General features: G+C 41.6%; 1 protein-coding gene across 5 annotated transcripts in view; it reads left to right on the forward strand.

Annotated features, from left to right (window-relative positions):
• NOL4 (nucleolar protein 4) overlaps positions 1-20,311 on the forward strand; it is a 193,959-nt gene that overhangs the window by 171,196 nt on the left and 2,452 nt on the right. For all 5 annotated transcript variants that reach the window (XM_065830303.2, XM_065830302.2, XM_065830301.2 and 2 more), the window contains 2 exons: positions 10,278-10,458; positions 14,524-14,604. In XM_065830303.2, the coding sequence (XP_065686375.1) occupies positions 10,278-10,458; positions 14,524-14,604 (262 nt within the window). The remainder of the gene's footprint in view (positions 1-10,277; positions 10,459-14,523; positions 14,605-20,311) is intronic.

A 20,311-nucleotide genomic window follows, 5' to 3' on the forward strand; every position in this document is an offset into this window, starting at 1 on the left:
ATTCTCTGGCCCCATCCTCTGCGCCAGTCTGAAGGAGTCAGTGATGCAGTCTCCCACGGGAAGCTGTATTTCCTAGAAAGGAAAATCTTGGCTGAGAGCGGGTGGGGTGGTACAAATAGAGGAGGTGGGGATTCTCAAGGTTGGCTATTGAAACAAGGCCTAAATCGGTAACTTATGATAAGGCCGAAGGCAAGGTCCATGCTGTGCTGTTCTTTAAGTCAGAGTTAAAATCCACCTTTGTCTTCTGCCTGTCCTGACAGGAAGAAATTCTCCATGAGGCCTGGGCCCTGACAAATCTCTCTGCTGGTACAATGAGAAGGAGCAAAAGTTCTACCTGGCCCCTCTTCTCTAGTGTTCCTCTGCAAAGACATTGGCACAGTTCATGTGTTCGAACCAGGTCCAGTTCTGCCTCTTACATGCCATAGCTGTTTGTAATCTTCTGCTGCCATCACTGGACACATCATTTTAAACTGCACTGAGGAAGTCATTGCTGTGCATGCACCACAGTCTTGCACTATGTGCCCCTCTTCTGTGTTGAGACGACTTTCATATAATAGTGGTGAAACCATTAGCTAACTAAATTTTTTTATACATTAAAATTGTCTAGAAAAATAGAGGGCATGACTATGTCCAATATAACTTATGAAATATCTTATGAAGGGTGATAGCTGCAACCTAAGGCAAGAACAGCAGGAGCTACAGAGAAAGTTAACTTGCAGGACACTTTCTGTCATTAGTCTACCTTAAATGTAATTGCTATATTGAGTTACACTTTTCAGCATACCTTTGCCCCTGGTGCAGAAAGGAACACCACAGAAAATATATTTTAAAAAGCAGCCATCTAGAACGTCAATAAAGAGCACTAAGTTTATCTCAAGATGAACAGAAAAAGATAGGTGCTATCCTTTTCCATTTGGACAGAGAGAGACATGATCCTTTAGAAGAACCCAGTTTCTCTTTCCCCAATTACTTTGCATCCCAGTTATCTAAACTGTAGGAATAGCTCTTCCATGTCTCCATGCTCAACCAACAACACCGGAGACCTGTAAAAGCTCATGTTGCTCTTCTGCTATCACAGTGGATAATGAACTGGCTAAATCTGACAGGCTATGAAAAATGATCCCGCTGATTTGCTATTGCTCCAAAAGAAATTATTCTGACAACAATTACAACAGCCATCTGAGAACCTCTTCCAAAAAAGTTTTCTGTTCTGCAGGTGAAGTGGCAGAGGTGAAAAAAAAAAAGACTCAAATACTCCAATGTGAAAACGCTAACCTTTAATTGAAGGTTAACATACCCATTCCATTCCATAAGTAATGTGTCATTCTATCAGAAATGCAGAAGGCTGAAGTTCATTTTTCTCTGTTCTACACAATAGCACCTTTTTGTTTTGATTTTCTTTTTCCATGTCAGTCTCATGCTTTCATTCTTTGTTGGACACTGGTTAGTGTCATTTTTGATGCCTGGTGACAGCACTGATGCTGGCAGTTCGTGTCACTGTTAATAACCTGAAAGCAGAAGGAACCTACTGCCTTTCCAATCAGAGACTGAAGCATTGTTGTTTCTTTTCTTGGCTCTATACCCTATGTCAGAAGGACAGTTTGGAGGTCCTTGAACTCTTGGCAGCTACCTTAATATTTGTATGGACATTCTTCAAGTTCCCACATGGCCATTGGCATTACAGGGATTTTAGATGCCTAACTGGACTCTATATTACACCTGATTTAGCTCAATTAGATTGTATCAATATTTGCCCACCATCTAAAAAAAATATATATTGTTTTTTTTTCTAAAATATGAAAACTATTTTGATACTGGACGTCACAGCAAAATCAGTACCTAGACTTCTGGCAGCAACATGTTCAATACAGTTACATCTGCATGCTAGGAGCACTTTTTCATATAATGTTACATCTATGCCAGAAAATTCTGCACTGAGGCTGATGCCCTGGTGAGACCACACCTGGAATGTTGTGTCCAGTTCTCAGTTCAAGGAGGACAGGGAACTGCTGGAGAGAGTCCAGCGCAGGGCAACAAAGATGATTAGGGCAGTGGAGCATCTCCCTTATGAGGAAAGGCTGAGGGAGCTGGGTCTCTTTAGCTTGGAGGAGACTGAGGGGTAACCTCATTAATGTTTACAGATCTATAAAGGGTGAGTGTCACGAGGATGGAGCCAGGTTCTTCTCGGTGACAACCAATGACAGGACAAGGGGTAATGGGTGCAGACTGGAACACAAGAGGTTCCACTTAAATATGAGAAGAAACTTCTCAGTGAGGGTGACAGAGCACTGGAACGGGCTGCCCAGGGAGGTTGTGGAGTCTCCTACTCTGGAGGTATTCAAGACCTGCCTGGACACCTTCCTGTGTAACCTCATCTAGGTGTTCCTGCTCCGGCAAGGGGATTGGACTGGATGATCTTTCGAGGTCCCTTCCAATCCCGAACATTCTGTGATTCTGTGATTCTGTGATGTGCTCTCCACGTAATGATGAGATGACAGACAGACACAAGGAGGGTGGGACACAGGATGTGCACTCCTGGGTCACAGGCAGGGGAAAGGCAGAAATCTCCGGCTGTTTAAGAAGGGGACACCTTCCAGACCCTGCAATGGGAACCAAGAATCCCATGGCTCATCTTCTTTTAAACACCCTGCTCTGTGAGGATGGTGATGGCCCCTTACCCTGGCAGCTGCTTCTGTGAGCAGGTGCCAGAAAACTCTAATCTGAGACTGATGTCTCTCCATGTAATGATGAGATTATAGACTCGCAGCTAAAGCATGAATGTTCAGTTTAGCTGGAATACCCAGTTCCAACTGAGCTACAGATTCAGTAGTATGTCACCCAAGAACAGGCTTTCTCATTTTTTTTACATACTTGATGTAAGTAAGGAAAAGTGAAGAAAATAATGCAGAGAGAGTGGCAGAGAAAAACATGCTCTAGATCTGATTACAGATGGTGGGAAAAGGAAAGTTCTTTACAAGAGGATAAATATTGTGCTTGCCTGAGGACAGCAATTATGGCCCTCTTGATTTCACTGCTAAGTCCACCACTGAATTATAAAAACATTTCCCAATCTAAAGAATATCTGGTGTTAGTTCTGTGATATTATTTGACTTTGTGTTTTATTTTAGCCAGTTTGCTAAAATTTATTCTCAGTACTTCTGGGGGAAACCTCAGGGATCTTTCTGCTGGTTGTGCGTAGACCTCATTCATAACTCTATTTCCTTATTCCTTGATGAAGACCTGGAATGCTGTTCATGAAAGACAAGTAAACTTAAAGGGGAAGGACTCTGTCCAGAGGTGCAATTGTTTTCTAAATCTGTCTGTCCTGATGATTTTGGACAACAGGTTGTGGGATTGTCAATGGATGCATCATTTTAACGAATACTATGACTAGCCTGAGAGGTGGAGAAATACCCAAGGACAGATATCTAGATGTAAAGATGTATATAAAAATACAGATATCTGTCTTGGAAAGCTATCAGATAATAACTTTGCCCCTCAAATAAAAGATATCTGTGGTATGTTTTAAATATTTTACTAAACAGACTATCAAGATTCTAGCAATGGGTCTGGTATGATGAGGTAAAATCTCAGGTAGATGCTAATTTTGGACGAATGATCCCTCAATATAGGAACTGGAAGTTTTGTAGAACTTTATTCAAAATAGTTTTGAGGTATGGAAGCATGATGCAGCATGGCAAACAGGTCACATGAATTAACTTCTGTGCACAAATTCGCCAGGGAACCTGTAGCAAATGCTTGGCTTTTCTGTGAGTACTGAAACTTTGCTGACTTCAACTGAAAATCTGGCTTTTGCTGTGTTGTAAGAGAAATAAGGCTTGCTGGGGAAGGTCGTATCTTTTATTAAATCAACTTTTGGGCACAGAACTTCTTCTCCTGATCTAAGAAAAAGTATTGCTTGTTCTACAAACTTTACCTTGCCTCCATGCTTAGATCACAGCTGTAAGAACACCTCCTGCAATATTAAAATGTGTTGTCTTTTTAAAGGACTATAAATATTCAGTACTTTAAATATGAAGGTCAGCCAATACAAAGGACTACTGTGAAGCTTCATTTGGATTCCAAACTCAGTGAATTATGTAGATCTATTTCATTTCATTCAGGCCTCCCTAGTCTTTAACAGGTTTTATTTAGTGAGTAGTAATCCCAGCACAAACCTTAGCAACTGGAGAGAGAAGAAAGAATGTGCAATGGAAAACAAAACTGAAGTGAAAACACACATCCATCATTCGCAGAAACACCATTTCTACCATCACTAAGCACACTGAGTCAACAGCCTTACTGCAATGTTAAAGGAAAATTTAGCCTACTGTGATGTGTCAAAATAACGTTTAGCTGTCTAGGCTTCCAGGATATTGGTCATAAAATTAAAAGCTGGGTCAAACACTAGAGAATTAATTTAATGTAATTAAAGCTAATGAAAGATCCAGTGTTCTGTCAGAACAATGTGTGTCGTCCAAGCAGTTGGTAGTATCATCATTTATTAAGATTGCCTGACACTTCCCATTATAATAGTAGGTATGCATTTCGGTGTTAGATTCGTGACCTTCATTCCCCAGGGATTGCATTTACTGTTGTGTACATCTTGCGTCTGTTGAACTCATTCAGAGAAAATTTCAGCTATTTTCAACAGTGAGGAAAATGTTGTCTTTTAAGGGCAGTTTGATCCTTACATGTATTTATGAATCCTGAAAAAAAAAAGGCTCTGTGTTTGGTCTTGACAATATGGAGCTGTCATTTATGCTGAGGATGTGATACTGGGTATTCATGCTTACATGGTCAAAACATTTTAGTTCCTACATTCTGAGATTATTTGAATTTTGGTGGGTGCACCTAGGAATCTGATCTCAGTGTAGAAATGATGGGAAGAGGGTTGGGGCTGTGAATCATGGCAGGAGCAAAGATAAGAAAGGATGAAGGGGAAGTAGGCTGGAGATATGAAGGAAACCACTCAGATGAATTAAGGAACTAGTGGTGAAAGAGGATCAGATATTACTAGCAAAAAATGTGAGTTGAAAAGAGGACCTGCCCTGGCTAATTGTGGAACCTGGCTTTGCTCCCTGTGAATTTTGGGGATTAAAAGACTGACAGGAGTCTGAGGAGGGAGAGAAAATCTTAGATGGGACCATCAGTGGATGTGACACTGATTAAATACAAATTAGGAAATGAAAGGGCTTGAGTTGCTGAAGTTGCTCAGGTTTCAGGCACCAAGAGATTTGTTTGGAAAGATTAGGATTTGCTAGGCAAGAAGACTGACATGTAGGGTAGAACATGAAAGTGGAGAAGAAGGGAGAATGGGAAAAGAAGTCAGGGATTTTGAAGAGACAGTAAGAAATAAGTTCAAGAAGATGGAGCACAGGGTATACATGATCTGGCAGGGAAATGGCAATTGTCTCCAGTGGCCACTATCTGGGCCCTGCAGCGGGAGCCAGGAATCCTGTGGTTCATCCTTTAAGCACCTTGCCCCATGCAGACGATGATGGATGCTTACAGAATCACAGAATGGTTGGGGTTGGAAGGGACCTCTGCAGATCATCTAGTCCAACCCACCTACTAAAGCAGGTTCACCCAGAGTAGATCACATAGGAATGTGTCCAGGTGGGGTTTGAATGTCTCCAGAGAAGGAGACTCCACAGCCTCTCTGGGCAGCCTGTTCCAGTGCTCTGGCACCCTCAAAGTAAAGAAGTTTCTCCTCATATTCAGATGGAACCTCCAGTGCTTCAGTCTGTGCCCGTTGCCCCTCATCCTGTCGTTGGGCACCACTGAAAGGAGTCTGGTCCCATCCTCTTGACACCCACCCTTGAGATATTTATAAACATTTTTAAGATCCCCCTCTCAGCCTTCTCTTCTCCAGGCTGAACAGAGCCAGCTCTCTCAGTCTCTGTTCATAAGAAAGGTGCTCTAGGACCCTAATAATCTTCATAGCCCACTGCTGGACTCCCTCCAGGAATTCTTTAACCTTCTTAAACTGGGGAGCCCAGAACTGGATGCAGTACTCCAGATGTGGCCTCACCAGGGCAGAGTAGAGGGGAAAGGCAGCCAGCAGCTGCTTCTCTGTGCAAGAGCTGAGATGGTCAGAGAGCTTCCAGCCCCACAGCCTCCTGCAGATTCAGCAGGCTGCCCCATGGCAGAACTTCTGAGTTTCTTACCGTTATTGTAAAAATTAAGTCACACAAATAGAAGCCTGCTGTGTTGTTATGGCTGCAGAGCTCAGGCACTTTATATATTGGGTAGTGCTGGCTCAGGGTTGCCTTTGTTGCCAGAGTCTCACCTTCTGAAAAGCGGTGATAAAAGTCCTATCTAGTAGGTGTATTGTGAGGATTAATTAGGTATGCTTTGAAAAGTGCTAGATGGTTTTATCATGTGTTTCTATTTATTTTACTTTTGATTCAAAAATCACAGAAAGACATTGGTGGGTTCCAAATGGGAAAAATATACGAAACATTATCTCATTTCTTCTAAAGCCATACTACAAGCAATTGAGGCTAAAAAAAACCTTCAAGCACATGAAAGCATGCTTTGTTTTTTCATGTGAATGATTTTTTTCTCCTTTGCTGAAAAAATGGGAGACTGTATGCAAATCTTGAGTCCCTGGCTTGCCTATCTGTTTGAAGACTAATCTGCACTTGCGTTTTCCTAACCTCAAAGTGTTATTCTAAGGGAAGTATTTATTGACAAGAACAACATGCAATCCACATTTTTCCATTTAACATATTAAAAAAGTATCAAGAAACATGAGGCAAAAATGTGTTTGCCTTTTTGTCTCTCTTCTAATTGAGTGGGAAAAAATCACCTTTACATAAGGGCAGTTAAAAGCTGGCATTCTCAGAGCTGTCAGTCTGGTAGACACTTCATTTCGTGAAAGCAGGAGTTAAATGCTTGTCACCATCTTTGCCAGTTTTGGAACATTACCACTTATATACTTGTTGGAGGAGTTTTGTTAGCTTTATGGTTACCTTGCATTGTCAATGTGAGCTGGTCTGCAGACACACTCCTTTTGGGATTTACATTTACATGTTAGCAATGCCTATTGCTGACAGTGGAGTAAGGGCAATAGCACTGCTCTCTCTTAATGGGAATACACAGCATTTCTGACGTTTGTGTATATATGAGATCAAAACTCAGTGCAGCACAGATTTGCCAGGGTTTTTTATGTTCACAGGCTATTACTTTTTTGTGTTATTTTGGTGGTGGTGAAGGAGATGGGGAACAGAAAGGAGTGATGGCGTTGCTAGAGTTGCTTCCTCAACGAGCAGACTTTTTGAAAAGAAATGTGTATGCTGTCATGGGGAACAGGAGACTGGGACACTGCTGGTGAGCCTTGCTCTTTGTATCACAGTCATGACATTCTGCAGTAGCATCTGTATTGCTGTGGATGGTATTTCCTCTTAAATTATTCATTAGCTGCTCAGAATATCAGCCAGAGCAGAGCAGGGTTTCTTCAATATACAGGTCATGCAATATTTCATGAAATCTTTTCTTAGTATGTACCAGCACACCATGACATGCTACAGTGTTGCACGGGCCTGCCATTATTTTGATACAAAGCTCCCCATACAAGCAGCGCAGCCCCAGCCTTGGATTCCTGCACTCAGAGCAGCTTCTGAATTTTGTGTTAGGGCATAGCCAGGAGGCAGCAGGGCTAGAAGCCTCCCAGCACAGCCCTTCACTGAAAGGGAACTGAGTCATGCTCCCTTTCTGTTTGCTATCTCTGTAGCTCTCTGAAATGTGCATTTCTTTCCACACAGTGGCACAGCCTCAGCTGCGGCTCCCACCCCAGTTTTGCTGTGAGCCTGGTTGCTAGGAGATGGCAGCTCTGAGTTCAGGCCCCCTCCTCACCACAGCCAGCAAAGACCTTGCATCCCAAATTTTCTGCCTCTTCACTGTGTTTTGCAAGAAGCAGCCAGAACTCGGTCTCTCACTTTCTTGGCCACCTGCTCTACCACATGGGCTGGTGCACACCGAGGTGCACCCAGAGCCCTGGCAATGCCCTCCGGCCAGGCCCTGCTTGCTGTGCTCTGCTGGAAGCTCAGCACATCAGCTCTGCAAGAAACTCACTGATAGGCTTTCGGTGCACTGACTAGGGGGGCTCTGGGGAACATGTAAATTCAGGGAGAGCAAATTTGTGGTTTCCAGACTGTCGGGATGAGGAGACAGGCCCTGAGATACTCTGCTCAGCTGTAGGAGTTAGTCCTCTTTGTACTGCACCCCTTGAACACGCTCCAGTCCTTGATAAATTCGCAGAAGATCCCTTACCGATCTTTGTGAGAATAAAATGTGACTCTGAGTGAGTCTCTGGCAGTAAGTATCATCTGCTTTTAGACATAAGGATGCAGAACATCTCGGCCTTGAGAGTGTTTAAGATTTGGACAAGGAGTTAAGCTTTGTTGCCAAGATAGAACTTCACTATGAATGAAGTTCTCATGAATATTTTCTCAGAGAAAATACATTTTCTCTTACAAGAGACAGCAATGACCTTTGGAGATAAAAGGTAGATTATATTAAAGTCGAATTCCTGGCAAAAATACACTGGGCCTTTGTTTAAATATTATTACTTAAGAAAATGCATAGAAGTCCAGATTGGCCAGCTCTCTTAAAAATGCAAAGCTTTGCCTTGGCTCATATTAGTGCCCAAGAGGCCTCATTCTGACTGTTTATGGAATTAATTATCTGATGGTTCGGTGTTCTGTATTAAATATTAACATTTCTGTTAATAATATATATGCCTTCTCCTGAGTCATCTCAGTTGTGCCCACGTCTCTTTCACCAACAAGTATCTACAAGACAGGGACAATTTCATCTTAGAAAAGTGATTAGTGTCTTATTTGAGAGGTGAGACTGACGACTGCTCCTAATGCAAACAGGAAAGCAGTTTCAGAATCCCTTTTGCTTCGACACAGAGAGTGGACATTGTTTGAACTATGCCTCTGTGCTGGTATATACATTCTTATATTTAAGTAAACACTCTAAGAAAGGTTTGATATATTTTATAGCATTGCTAATAAGTTTGGTATATTTAGCAACTATAAAAGGGTTGTGCAGAATAGAGACATAACATGGAGAAAAACTTGTACAAAGGGTAGATAATTCTAACAGATAATTTTTCAGTTAACTACTCTGAAAATGTCTGCAAACATTCTTACCTCTGTTTTTTAAATAATGATCTTCTGTAGATTCATTTTGTTTGAAATTACTGAAATATATCTTCATCAGGTAAGAGTGTAAAATCAGGCCTATTTAAAAAAAAAAAAAAAGTCTACAAGTTAAAAGAAATTAAGAAAAAGTTCAAATACATTTGCAGACTCAATCAGAAATTCTGGCACTCAGGTCCCTGTGGTGGGCTGAGCAGTCACACACTGATCGTTTTCCTTGTTTCCAACTACTAAAACACATTAAATCTTCTCTAAATGCTTTTCTTTTTTTCAGTTGCATCATTATTAAAGTTGCCACAGGGGCATTCTGTGATCATGAGTGGAGCTGAGGTGCTCTAAGCAGTAGCTACAGAAAGCGCAGATGGGGAACTATACACTTTCACCTGAAGTATCATCTCCTTTAAGGGTAAACTGGAGGGCTGTTGTGCTAAATCCTGTTAAATATCATGCAAGCATCTGAGGGGCAAACAGGGACCACTGAGGGGAACTCATGGTGTACAAACAGTTGCTAATTATACACAGATAACAAATGCTTAAAAGTCGTGATTGTAGAGGCATCCTTTCCACTTGGCCCTTGTGTGGATGGACACTCACTCCGCCCTCTGCAAACACAGGAAATGCTGTTTTATTCCACTTCTCTGTTCCTTCTGTCATTTCTGAGTCTGACGCATCAAAAGAAGTAGTTGCTGCATTTTGTACAGGTTTGCCTTATCAAGAAAAATACAATGCTCTGGCTCGGAGAAGTCGCTCCTGTACTCAGAAAGTAACGTCTTTTTTCTAGCAGAGTTGGATTTTGCAGGAGACTCCGAGCTCTTCAGGGTAAGAGGATGGATCTCCTCATTTGAGAAGCAGTATGGTTGGCTTGTGGAGCACAAATACATGAATATTTTCAGATTTGTAGGAAACCTGTATTCTCAGTTATTTTCATTGCTTCTTTTCAGCTGATATTGGGTCAATCAGAAATACATCTGTGCTTGTTTAACATGTATTACACTTTTTCTGAAAGCAATAGATGCGGAGCCTTACTGATGGAAAAGGCCCTCTTGTGAGAGGTAAAATGTAGCAATAATGCAAAACCTTTGCTTGTTGGTTTTTTTTTTTCAGGACGAGGCAGCTCCAGCTGACAAGCAGTACAAACAGGAGCCAGCTCAGGTCACTTACTCAACATCAGCTGTTTCCAGCTCACAGGAGGTGTTGTACATCAATGGCAATGGGACCTACAGTTACCATAGTTACAGAGGGCTCGGAGGTGGGCTGCTAAATCTCAACGATGCTTCTAGCAGCGGTGAGTTTCCTTACAAAATGTGCCTGTGTGTATATGTGCTCATGTGTATGTTTCCCCCTGCGGTACAGAAAGCCAGTCCAAGGGGTTCAGTATCCATAGGCTATTATCAGATAATGAGCAGGAGCACAATCCCGCAAACAGCTACTGCTGAGCAAAAATACTTGCTCACTGCATGCTAGTCTCCTTCCAGTTTCAAGGGACTAAGTCACAACAGGGTGAGACTGAACCTGAAGCCTCTAACAAAGCTGAGTAAAAAAAAAAAAAAAAAAAGGCAGATCTTCAGTCGATTTGCATGGCTTTATGAGGACCTGCCCTGTCAGTATTGTCCTCTCCTATACTGATCGCAAAATGAGGCTGTTGGTATCTTTGTGCCTGGAGTTTGAAAACAATGAGCTCCATATTTTGTAGCATAAATTAATTGACCTAGATTTCTCATGTGGTCTCCAGCTACTTTAATTTACTTCAGATAATGATCTGGCATACTGAGTGTTAAATGAGAAATCAGCATATCCATCTATATGCTAAACTAAAAATGATACAGGTAATTAATTATGTGTCACTGTGAGGTTGTATGTCCCTCTGAAAAGGACAGTGGTGTCATTTATTTAGACAGCATTCCTTTCTTCTTGCATGAGCAAGCATTTGTAACAAACAAATGTAAGCAAAGTGTATTATTTGTTTGAAATAGTTCCCCATGTTGATTTCATACAAATTCAGATCAAAAGAAAAGTTTTGTCCATTCTGATAACAAGGGTATCGTCTGTCTGTCAGAGAAAAGTGATTACTCTGGAAGCCTGAGGGTTTCTTACCTCCAAGAATGGTACTTAAACAGAGAAATCCCTGGATTTTTGTCCTGGCTGATTCCTCTGTGGCTGAAGAGAGTCCTGCTTCAGGTGCATGGGCTGACTTAGGCAAGATGGTACTTGTTCAGCTACAGCCTGTATATTCGACATGCTAAGGAATTTTCAAAATGCTGTCAGGGCTGCAGCCTGCAAGGAATTATTGGTATGTGGTGTCCTGGTGACCTTCAGTCATGTCTGTTTCCTGAAAAGCCTCCCTAAGCTTCCCTAAAAGCCTCAAAGGTCTGTGAATTATTTGCATTAAGTTTTCGAAAGACTTTAAAAAGATAATATTTTAGCTGTCAAAAGTCTTTGACTTAAAGAGAGTGAATAATGATGCTTACAATTGTTTCCATAAGCATGAAAAGCACATCTGAGGTACTAAATATGATCTCTGATCAAATATTTTCATAAGAGTAATACAGGCCATGGAAGTGTAGTTTCTTGGGAAAATGCACAAGAACTTTGAAACTGTCTTCTACATTGTGGCCAGAGAAGATCCAAGCCAGTTCCCATGGAAAGCAGTTGTCATTTACTCATTCACCCAACTAAGAGTAGGATTAAACTCTCCATGTGTTATTTGTCAGCAGAAGCCATCAGAATTGTCCTGTTTTACATAATCTTAAGCTGTGAGGCACAGCAACTGTTTTGTGTACTTGTGTACTTCCCTTCAAACCGCTTGTAATAGAATACATTTTCATAACTCTCATTTTCAGTGAATTGTGGGATTTAAGCAAAAGTATTCTATGTTGCTACATTGTGCAATTTTAAAAAAGAAGAGGTACAAATTCCACATAATAAGTTAGTGTTGCTTTCTCATTAGAAGCAATGTTTTATTTGTACCTTTAACATAGAGGAATCCAGCGTTTTTTTACAATTAAAGCAAAGGATGGGTTTTGCAGGACAAACAGTGGTTGTCCAGGAACTGTGGGATGCAGCACAGCTGTCACAGCCAGGGAGCTCTGCAGAGCTCTGCATTTCCCTCTGTAGTGGTGATGTGTGCTCAAACATTTCTTCTTCCTTGCCTTTCTCTACTTGCACTTCAAAAATTTGTCTGTATGTCCTCTTACTTCAAAAGACCGGTAAACCATCGTGCTTCTCCCAGATGGCTGTGCAATGTTGAGACATTGTGCAAAGGTGTCCGTCTTGTACAAAGGTGTCCATCTTCTCCACAGGTATCCTACAGGATCCAAAGCACGTAAGCTCCACGAACTGAAAGCCTGTGTGCCAGCACTTGAAAACCAGCTGTTGATGCTAACAGTCTAGCTGGCTGCTGGTTTGTGACCCACCTGCCATTTCAGGAACATCATTAGGAAAATTGTGCAAAGTCAACTCCATCACTTTCTTAGTTTCATTGACACAAAAACAATCAGTAGCCAACCTAATTATCTCTTGGGTTTTGAGAGTAAAGTGCTCTGGCTCCCTGAGCTAGTTTCCTTACTGGAGAAACAGGAGGACTTGGAGGCCAGTTCCTTGGGAACAGTCAGTCCCCTCTGATATGTCTATGGATATTTGCTTTTCAATTTGCAGACTAACAGGAGCTGATGGAGTTGCAGTTGAGAGGGGTAACCATTGCTCTCCTGACGGACTTCACAGGACAGTTGTTTGCAACCGTTATTGTGTTTCAAGAACTCTTGTTCCAAACATAAGCAAGGCTATTACGATGGTTAATGAGTTTCCTCTCTGGAGAACAGGATATTTGCTTGCAAATTGTTTTCAAGACCTAAGAAGTAATTTAAGAATGCATTTCCTTTTCATTTTAGTAATCCATCAAATGTTCTTGTCGGATTTACAAATGTTCCTCTAGTGTTAAAATAAATGTACATCTCAGTCAGGATGTATGTATAAACAAATACAGTCCGTTTTTTTTTTTTGTATCTGCTAAAAAAGAAAAAAGTTGGAAAAGCTAGCTAAAACTCTCTGACTGAATATCTTTTTCTGGACCTTCCCCCACAGTAATATAATTACAATGTCCAATTAGCTCTCCTGTCTAGTAACCCAACTGATGCCTGTATTTTGTGTGCTGTGACTCGTTAAATTTGGTCATTTCCTCTCCTATAAAGTTCATCCCTACTCTGATCCCATCTTACAGACTTAGCTGTCTGCGTGTCTGTTTGGTGGCTCTAACTCAGGACCTCTCTGTGCCTCCTGTCACATTTCTTCCCTTCTCAGCCTGTCCTTCCACACGGCTAATTACAGAACTATAATTAGCTCCTTACACAACTTTATGGGGCAAACCTTCATGCAACTACTCAATATGAGCAATCAGAATGCAACAGCTTGTACAGTGACTCCTCCTTTATTGTGGGCAGGAAAAAAGCACAGCAGGAAAAGGCTTGGGCTTACAGCACCAAGGTCTCTTTCCCCCCTGCTTTTAAAACCTTTAGGCCTAGCCAGCTTGGCTGGAAAGCTTCACCCCGTCACCAAGCAACCTGTGGGTTGACAGAGCCTCTGTCAGCCTGTACGTGGGCTGGGGAGAAGCCTTTGGGCACATTGTCCGCGATTCTTGTAGGTGTTAAAGGAGAGCTGCTCGTTGAGGAGGGTGGATTTTCATGTCTCTCTTTTTTTAAGGCTAGTACAATTCCTGCTAGAGAACTGAATGGAGAATCTCGAGGATGTAGTATCCTAGTGGGTGTAAACAAAATCTATTTTGCCAGCCCTTAGCCAGCCACAGGGGCTTCAGCTGGCCCTGCTCTGTCACATCTGGACCAAGCTTGGAGGGACATCCAGCTTGAGGGCAGGTGGAGGAGAACAGGAGACAAGGTGCTCTGTTGGGAGCAAAGTCCCTTGCTGCTGCCAGAAGCATCAATGGCTCTGCATGCTGCCTGAGCCTCTCCTGAAAGAGTGGGATCACCCTGTCTACCCACGTGTTTCTGTCCTGTAGGTCACTGTCCACCCTCTCCCGATGACTATCAGCTGTCAAGCACTCTCTGAAGCCAAGGCAGCCTTGTCAGAGCCTTGCTCTCCACAGCTACTTGGTTTCCTGAGGTCCATTTTCCCTAAGAGTTGTGGAGAGTGTTTCTGCTGCCATTGCTGGGTTTCCTGGAGCTGATTTGGGACTGCTTTTTCTGCATTCTTGACTGTTTTTCTAGGCACTAATGTCAGTCATTTCTCATTGTGTAAAAAGGGAAGGTGTTTCAGACTCGATGGCAGACTGGCCATGCAGGACATGCCCTCATGTCACGGTAAGATAAAGCAGCTGTTGTGTCTCTGTTTCTCTACACAGATCTGCAGCCTACCTCCACCACAGCTGCAACTCAGCACTGCATCCCAGGCACCACAAACGTCCAGTCCCCTTCCAGCTCAGGTGAGTCCTCCTGCCGAATATGAACATGTTCACACCACAGGCAAATCCTGAGCCCTTGCAGGCTTTTCTTTCAACCTCCTCTCCCACAGGTGGGCCCGCAGACCATGACCAATGGCCCTGTGGTCCAGCCAGTAGCTGCTGGACTGCCACCACACTGGTCCCCTCTCCCTGCTGCTCCTTTCCAGAAGCCCACAATGGCTGTGCTCTCCCAGCCATTCCCCGATTTGGCCAGGCGTCTTACCCATGTGCCTTCCTGGTCCTTCTGCCTCCTGGTCCTTCAGGCAGTGCAGCCCTGCGGAACACGACAGGGTAGTTGGGGGAAGCTCCTGGAGCTGATGCTGCTGAGCTCCAGTGACCAGCATGGCTGTGCTGCTCTGGGGCAGGGACCGGAGCGCCAAGCACTCTTGTCCACTTTCACATGTGACAGTAGGAAGGGTGCCTCATTTCTGCGCTGTGAATTTGGTGAAGCTGTAACCTTCTGTAAAGTCTTTGCATTTACATGATCAGTGCAGGCTTCTTGGCAATAGACTAGGGAAAAAAAAATAATAATCCAGCTGAGAATATCCAGTATGTAGCTAATTCTTAAAGGTACCCACAGCATGGCTGGCCATGATGTAGGGGTTGAATGGGATTTTTGCTGTGGTTGCTCTCTCCAGCTCTTTCTAGGTCTGCTCTTGCACCGTCTTCTGTTCTCAGTGCTACCCTGATGACATCAAAGTGGAGAGAGAGAGTGGAGACAAAACAACTTGTATCTAACACAGCTGGAGCCTGAGGCATAAAGAGACACAGAACAAGACTGATAGAGCTGGGAACATGAGAGAGTGTGTTCAAGTTCCAATTAAAAAAAGGGCAAAATGTGGGGTTGGGAGAAATTAAATGGTTTGACCTATGTTGTGGCAAAGGTAGGAATTTCTCACTGCGAAATACTGGCTGAATTCTTTATTAAGATCATCCCTACATTCCACTTCCCCCTTCCTCCTCCTCTTCAAATTGTCAGATACAGGACATATGCAAGTGTTAGTCTGCTCCCACCATAGAAATGGTGAGGCAATGTCTGTGGATGTACTGGCCAGTATCTCACTTTTCCAGCTTTGCACAAAGCTCAGGGGACAGCCATCAAGGCAAGAGCAGTGTAGGCCACATAATTAATCTCCTATGGTGGGTAGGAAGCATTACTGGAGGACCTCACATAATCATTTCATTACAAACCAATGTGTTTGCTGATTGTTGAGAATGCATAATTTTCAGTGGCTATAGGCAGTTCTGTGTTTTCATGTCTCTTTCCTCAGGCAACCCAGCAGGTTTTTTTGTGCTATCTAAACTAACTAAAGGCATGTTTTCCAGAGGGAAAGTTGTAAAAGGGAGAAAGCAGCTTAAAAGTTCCAATTTATTAGTCCCTGTTTTCTTGATGCGAGATCTCCTGGCACTTGAAACAATAGTTTTAGTCACATCTGCTCTCTGTTTGAAGGCAGGAGGAAAAGAAACATTGGCAGATGCATAATATCACAATGAAACATTATTACAATAGTAAATACTTCTGATTTGGAAAAAGTAGCATACTTTGATAGTTGTTTCTATTTAGTTTTATTGGAGTGTATAAGAATTTAGTACATACTTCTAAAGCCACTCATGGGGAAAACGGGGAGAGGAGAATAGCTGCAATTGAAATGATACACAAGAGAGATTTCAAAGCATGGGCAAATGTACTTTTGTATAAATAAGTGCCACTTCTTTTTACCTCTTCACTGATGAAAAAAGTTGCTTAATGAAAATGTAGAAGCATATATGCTTAAGCACATATAGCTCTTTAAAATTATTTTTGTTATTCTAAATTATTAGCTGAAATAGTGATAACCATTTTGAGAGTCTTTGACACATTTATTATTCTTTCAGTAGTTGTTAATTATATGGTTGGTAGCTACCCAGTGACAGCATACAATTCTTAAGGGATTTTTGCTGAGACAGTTGATAATGTCTAAGCAATCAGTAGCAGTACATCTACATCTGACCCATATTTGGGAGTTTGATATAAATCATGGTGCTAATGAGTAGTGCATGAGGCAATAGCTAGTTCCATTTAAGTCTTGCAATTTACAGAAAAGCCATTTGTCCCACAGTGTGTTTAATGGCAGATATTCCTAACAGCTAATTTGATAAATGATTGTCTAGCACATGAAGAGTGGGGTGTCAGACTTATATTCAGCTTGATGTGGCTCCAACAAGAACAATTTCACCTCAGAGGGGAAATTAGGTCAATATAACTGGACTGAGGTGGTAAATAAAAAATATTCCCGTGTTAAAGTGCCAATCAGGTGGCCTTGGCAAGAGGCAGAGGAACGATACTTAAGTCTTCTGAAAAAGTATAGAAGAAAAGATCTGTCTCAGCAATTTGTTTAACCCACTGCTTAAGAGAATTTTGTGCTTTTATCAAAACACAGGAGGTGACAATTGTGAGTTATAATAGTATGCATTAAGGGAAGTAAATAAATATCCTGCCTTCATCTCTGTGATATATGCTTAGTCTTTGCTTGCACACACAGATATTGTGGAACCTAATAATGTTTGCAATCAAGATTTTTAATTGTTCTGAAGTACTCCAAGATAGTAAGCCATAAGCTAAAATGTGCAGTATTACCTTGGAGGAACCGGACACTGCAAAATTCATTGCAAAAATATCCAGATTTCTGTTTGTATAAGGATACACTTACTTGTTCCTGTGAAGACTGGCAGCTTAATCAATAATTATAAGTATGTTAAGGATATAGTTCTATTTAAAGTAAGGGTAGTTTTAAAAGAAATGGTGGTGAAGCTGTTCAGCTTTCTCCAAACTTAGCCATCTGTAGTGATGGCTTCTAAAGACAGAGGTACATGAAGTGTCTACCTTAACCAGCTATTTTAAGCCTTCAGAATATCTATGATTTATTTGTCTGTTTCAAGAAATGTGGTGGATATTTATGAGTAAGATTGAGGTTCTGGTGTTTCAGGAGCTGATTTGCATAAAATTACACAGGAAAAATCTACACTATAAGAATAAGATGCATTTATTCCTTATTTTCTGAACAACCAGTTATGACTCATGAAGCTATCGGTAAGTTATAGGATTTTTAGCCTATAGCAGCCAGGACAACCTTCAAGAATCAGTAATACTGCTAGTGTCTATCATAGCTATTAAAAGATGAGACCTGTATAACACATGCTGGGGCTAGTCTGCAGGAGGTGTTCTTCAAGATATAAACCTTGGGCTATCATAGCCAAGCTTTGGAGGTGAGTTGTAGAGCTCACATAAAACAATTAAAAGAAGAACTAAAATCCTTATCACCACAGCAAGCATGGCTTGTTCTCATTCTCTTCACCTCTCTGTCAGCACCTGCAGCTTCCCTTCCTCAAAAAGCACGTGTGTACTTACTGTCCTGAAACCACAACCAGGAACACTTTTGTGTGTGTGTTTCTTTGCTTTTTTGCTCAGGGGTCTTTGAGGGGAAGGAGGACAGCACTGTGACTTGTTAAGTACAAGGCAGGAGTTCAGGAGTGAAGTAAAATCCTTTTTTTCTAGTGTATAGAAATTAAAAAAAAAAAAAACAAACCAGTTGTTTGAAGCAGCTGAGGTAAGTTAAAATCCAAGTTTTCTTATTTCTTTTGTATACAAGAACTCTGTATACAGAAGTCTCTCAGACCAAGAGAAGTTCTGGGACATTATGGTTCCTGGTGTATGCAGGCTGCAGATTTGTACTTGCACAAAACTTTATTTCCAGTACCTTCAAGGATTCAAAGATATATACTCTGAAGAGTTAATCCAGACATCTAGAAATACAGGGCCAGATATTTAGTTTGTGTAAATCACTGTGACCCTATAGACTTGTGAGGAGTTACACCAATTTACGAATTCTGGGTATCTCAGCTTCTCCTAGTTTTCCTTTAAAATCAATGCTTTTACTTTGTGTCATCAGTTTTTGTAAGGAAAACCTCAGAGATATAAGAAAGCACATTTCTGTGTATTTTCTGCTTATGAGTAAAAGAATAGCCTATTCAATTACTTAAAAATTGGAATTACCAATGAGAAAAGCTCTTCAGTTCTGTTTCAGAAAAAGACATGGTCTGCCACAGAAGCTCTGTTCTGCAATATATTGTGTGTCTGGTTTTGGCTGTGACATGAATGAGAGTCAAGGAAAGAATATAAAAGTTAAAGTAGGTTCATATGGAGCACAATGCCCTCAATATGTCAGTGGTAGCTTTTTCACTACTGCCTCAATAAATATAGAAGTCTCTAATGGCTTCTTAGAACCATTCAGCCCAGCTGGCTTTATGATTTGTATACCCTTCCTCCCTGTGCTGGGTTAAGATTTTACTTAGAAATATCCTCTGAGCTTCTTCACACTGTGATGGTTTCCCTGCAGCGTGCGGTCACACTGAAACAAATTCACTGAGCTAATTGTCCTTTTATTTATCCTTTGTACACTAGAAGTCATTTAGAAGTCAGTTCATTTATGCTGGTGTAAAACTGGATAATAGAGTTGTAAGGCTAAGTGCTGTTCATGCTCGTTGCATGGTAGGAAGTAAAATCTAAAAGGACCCTTTCTGTTTGAGTAGTTTCTTTTCATAGTCCCAGCTCTACTTTCATTCACTCAAGGGGAGATTTTCATTAACTTCAGTGAGTGTGGGGACACGGCAGTCTCCACATTCTTTGCCGTCTCAGCTGTAGCTCTGAGTAAACATAAAAGACAGAAAAATAAGTAAGGTTTATGACCAGACCTTCAGCTTCTGGAAATCAGTAAATTTCTTTCCATTAGTGCTTAGGATAGTGAGAATCATTTTGAATCTCATGTTTCTATTGGGAATATTTAGGAGAACTTCTGCAGTGTGAGTTGATGTGTTCTGTATTCTGCAGTTCAATATGCTAAATTTTAAAATCTTTTCAGGAAGCAAGGTCCATTCATTAAACCGATGCTGAGAAAGCTTTGGCAGTGACATACATTGTCCAGATGAAATTGAACAGTGATATTTTTCTCATAGGAAAGCAAGATACATCTCTTTGGATAACCTGATCCCAGTTTCCAGGAGAGTGTTAAGACTGAGATCAGGCTAGTCTGATTTTCTGCCTGCCAGAAGCGTAGGTTTGTTACACTGTCAAAATGAATGAGCAGTGTTTTTCCAGATTTTCACATAATAAACTGCTAGATAGGTATACTTGCCATCTGTAGCCTTCTGTGTCTAAAAAAGTCCTCAGTCCAGTTCCACCTGTCTAAATTTACACCCAGGAAGAAAAAATGTGTTAAGTGGAAAATGCAAACATCAAAGCAACCTGCATCTTAGCTGATTAATAACTATGGTCAAATGACCAGGGAAATTCCACGCAAAGCCAAACTTCATGAGGGCAGATGGTTTTGCTGATGGCAGTAACCTGCAGACTTCCCTCAGGAGTGCCGTCTTCTGCACGCAGCACACATGGTCTTGAGAATATTGTTTGATGAGAAGTGCTAAATGTATTGGTCTAAGCTGCCAACGCAACATGGTGATGGCTGCAGATTCTCTTGTCAGTTTTCAGGCCTTACAAGGTCCTTGAGATATGTTGCCAGCTGTATGCAGCCCCTGCAGATGACAGTGTCCTCACTGTAGCAGCCACATTGTCACCAGCCTATTTATCTAAGTGATCACACGGCGTCAAGGCTAGTAATGTGAATGGCCATTTATCTACATCTGTAAGGGATTC

Source organism: Patagioenas fasciata, chromosome 2, assembly GCF_037038585.1.
Source record: "Patagioenas fasciata isolate bPatFas1 chromosome 2, bPatFas1.hap1, whole genome shotgun sequence".
NCBI classification, from domain to species: domain Eukaryota; kingdom Metazoa; phylum Chordata; class Aves; order Columbiformes; family Columbidae; genus Patagioenas; species Patagioenas fasciata.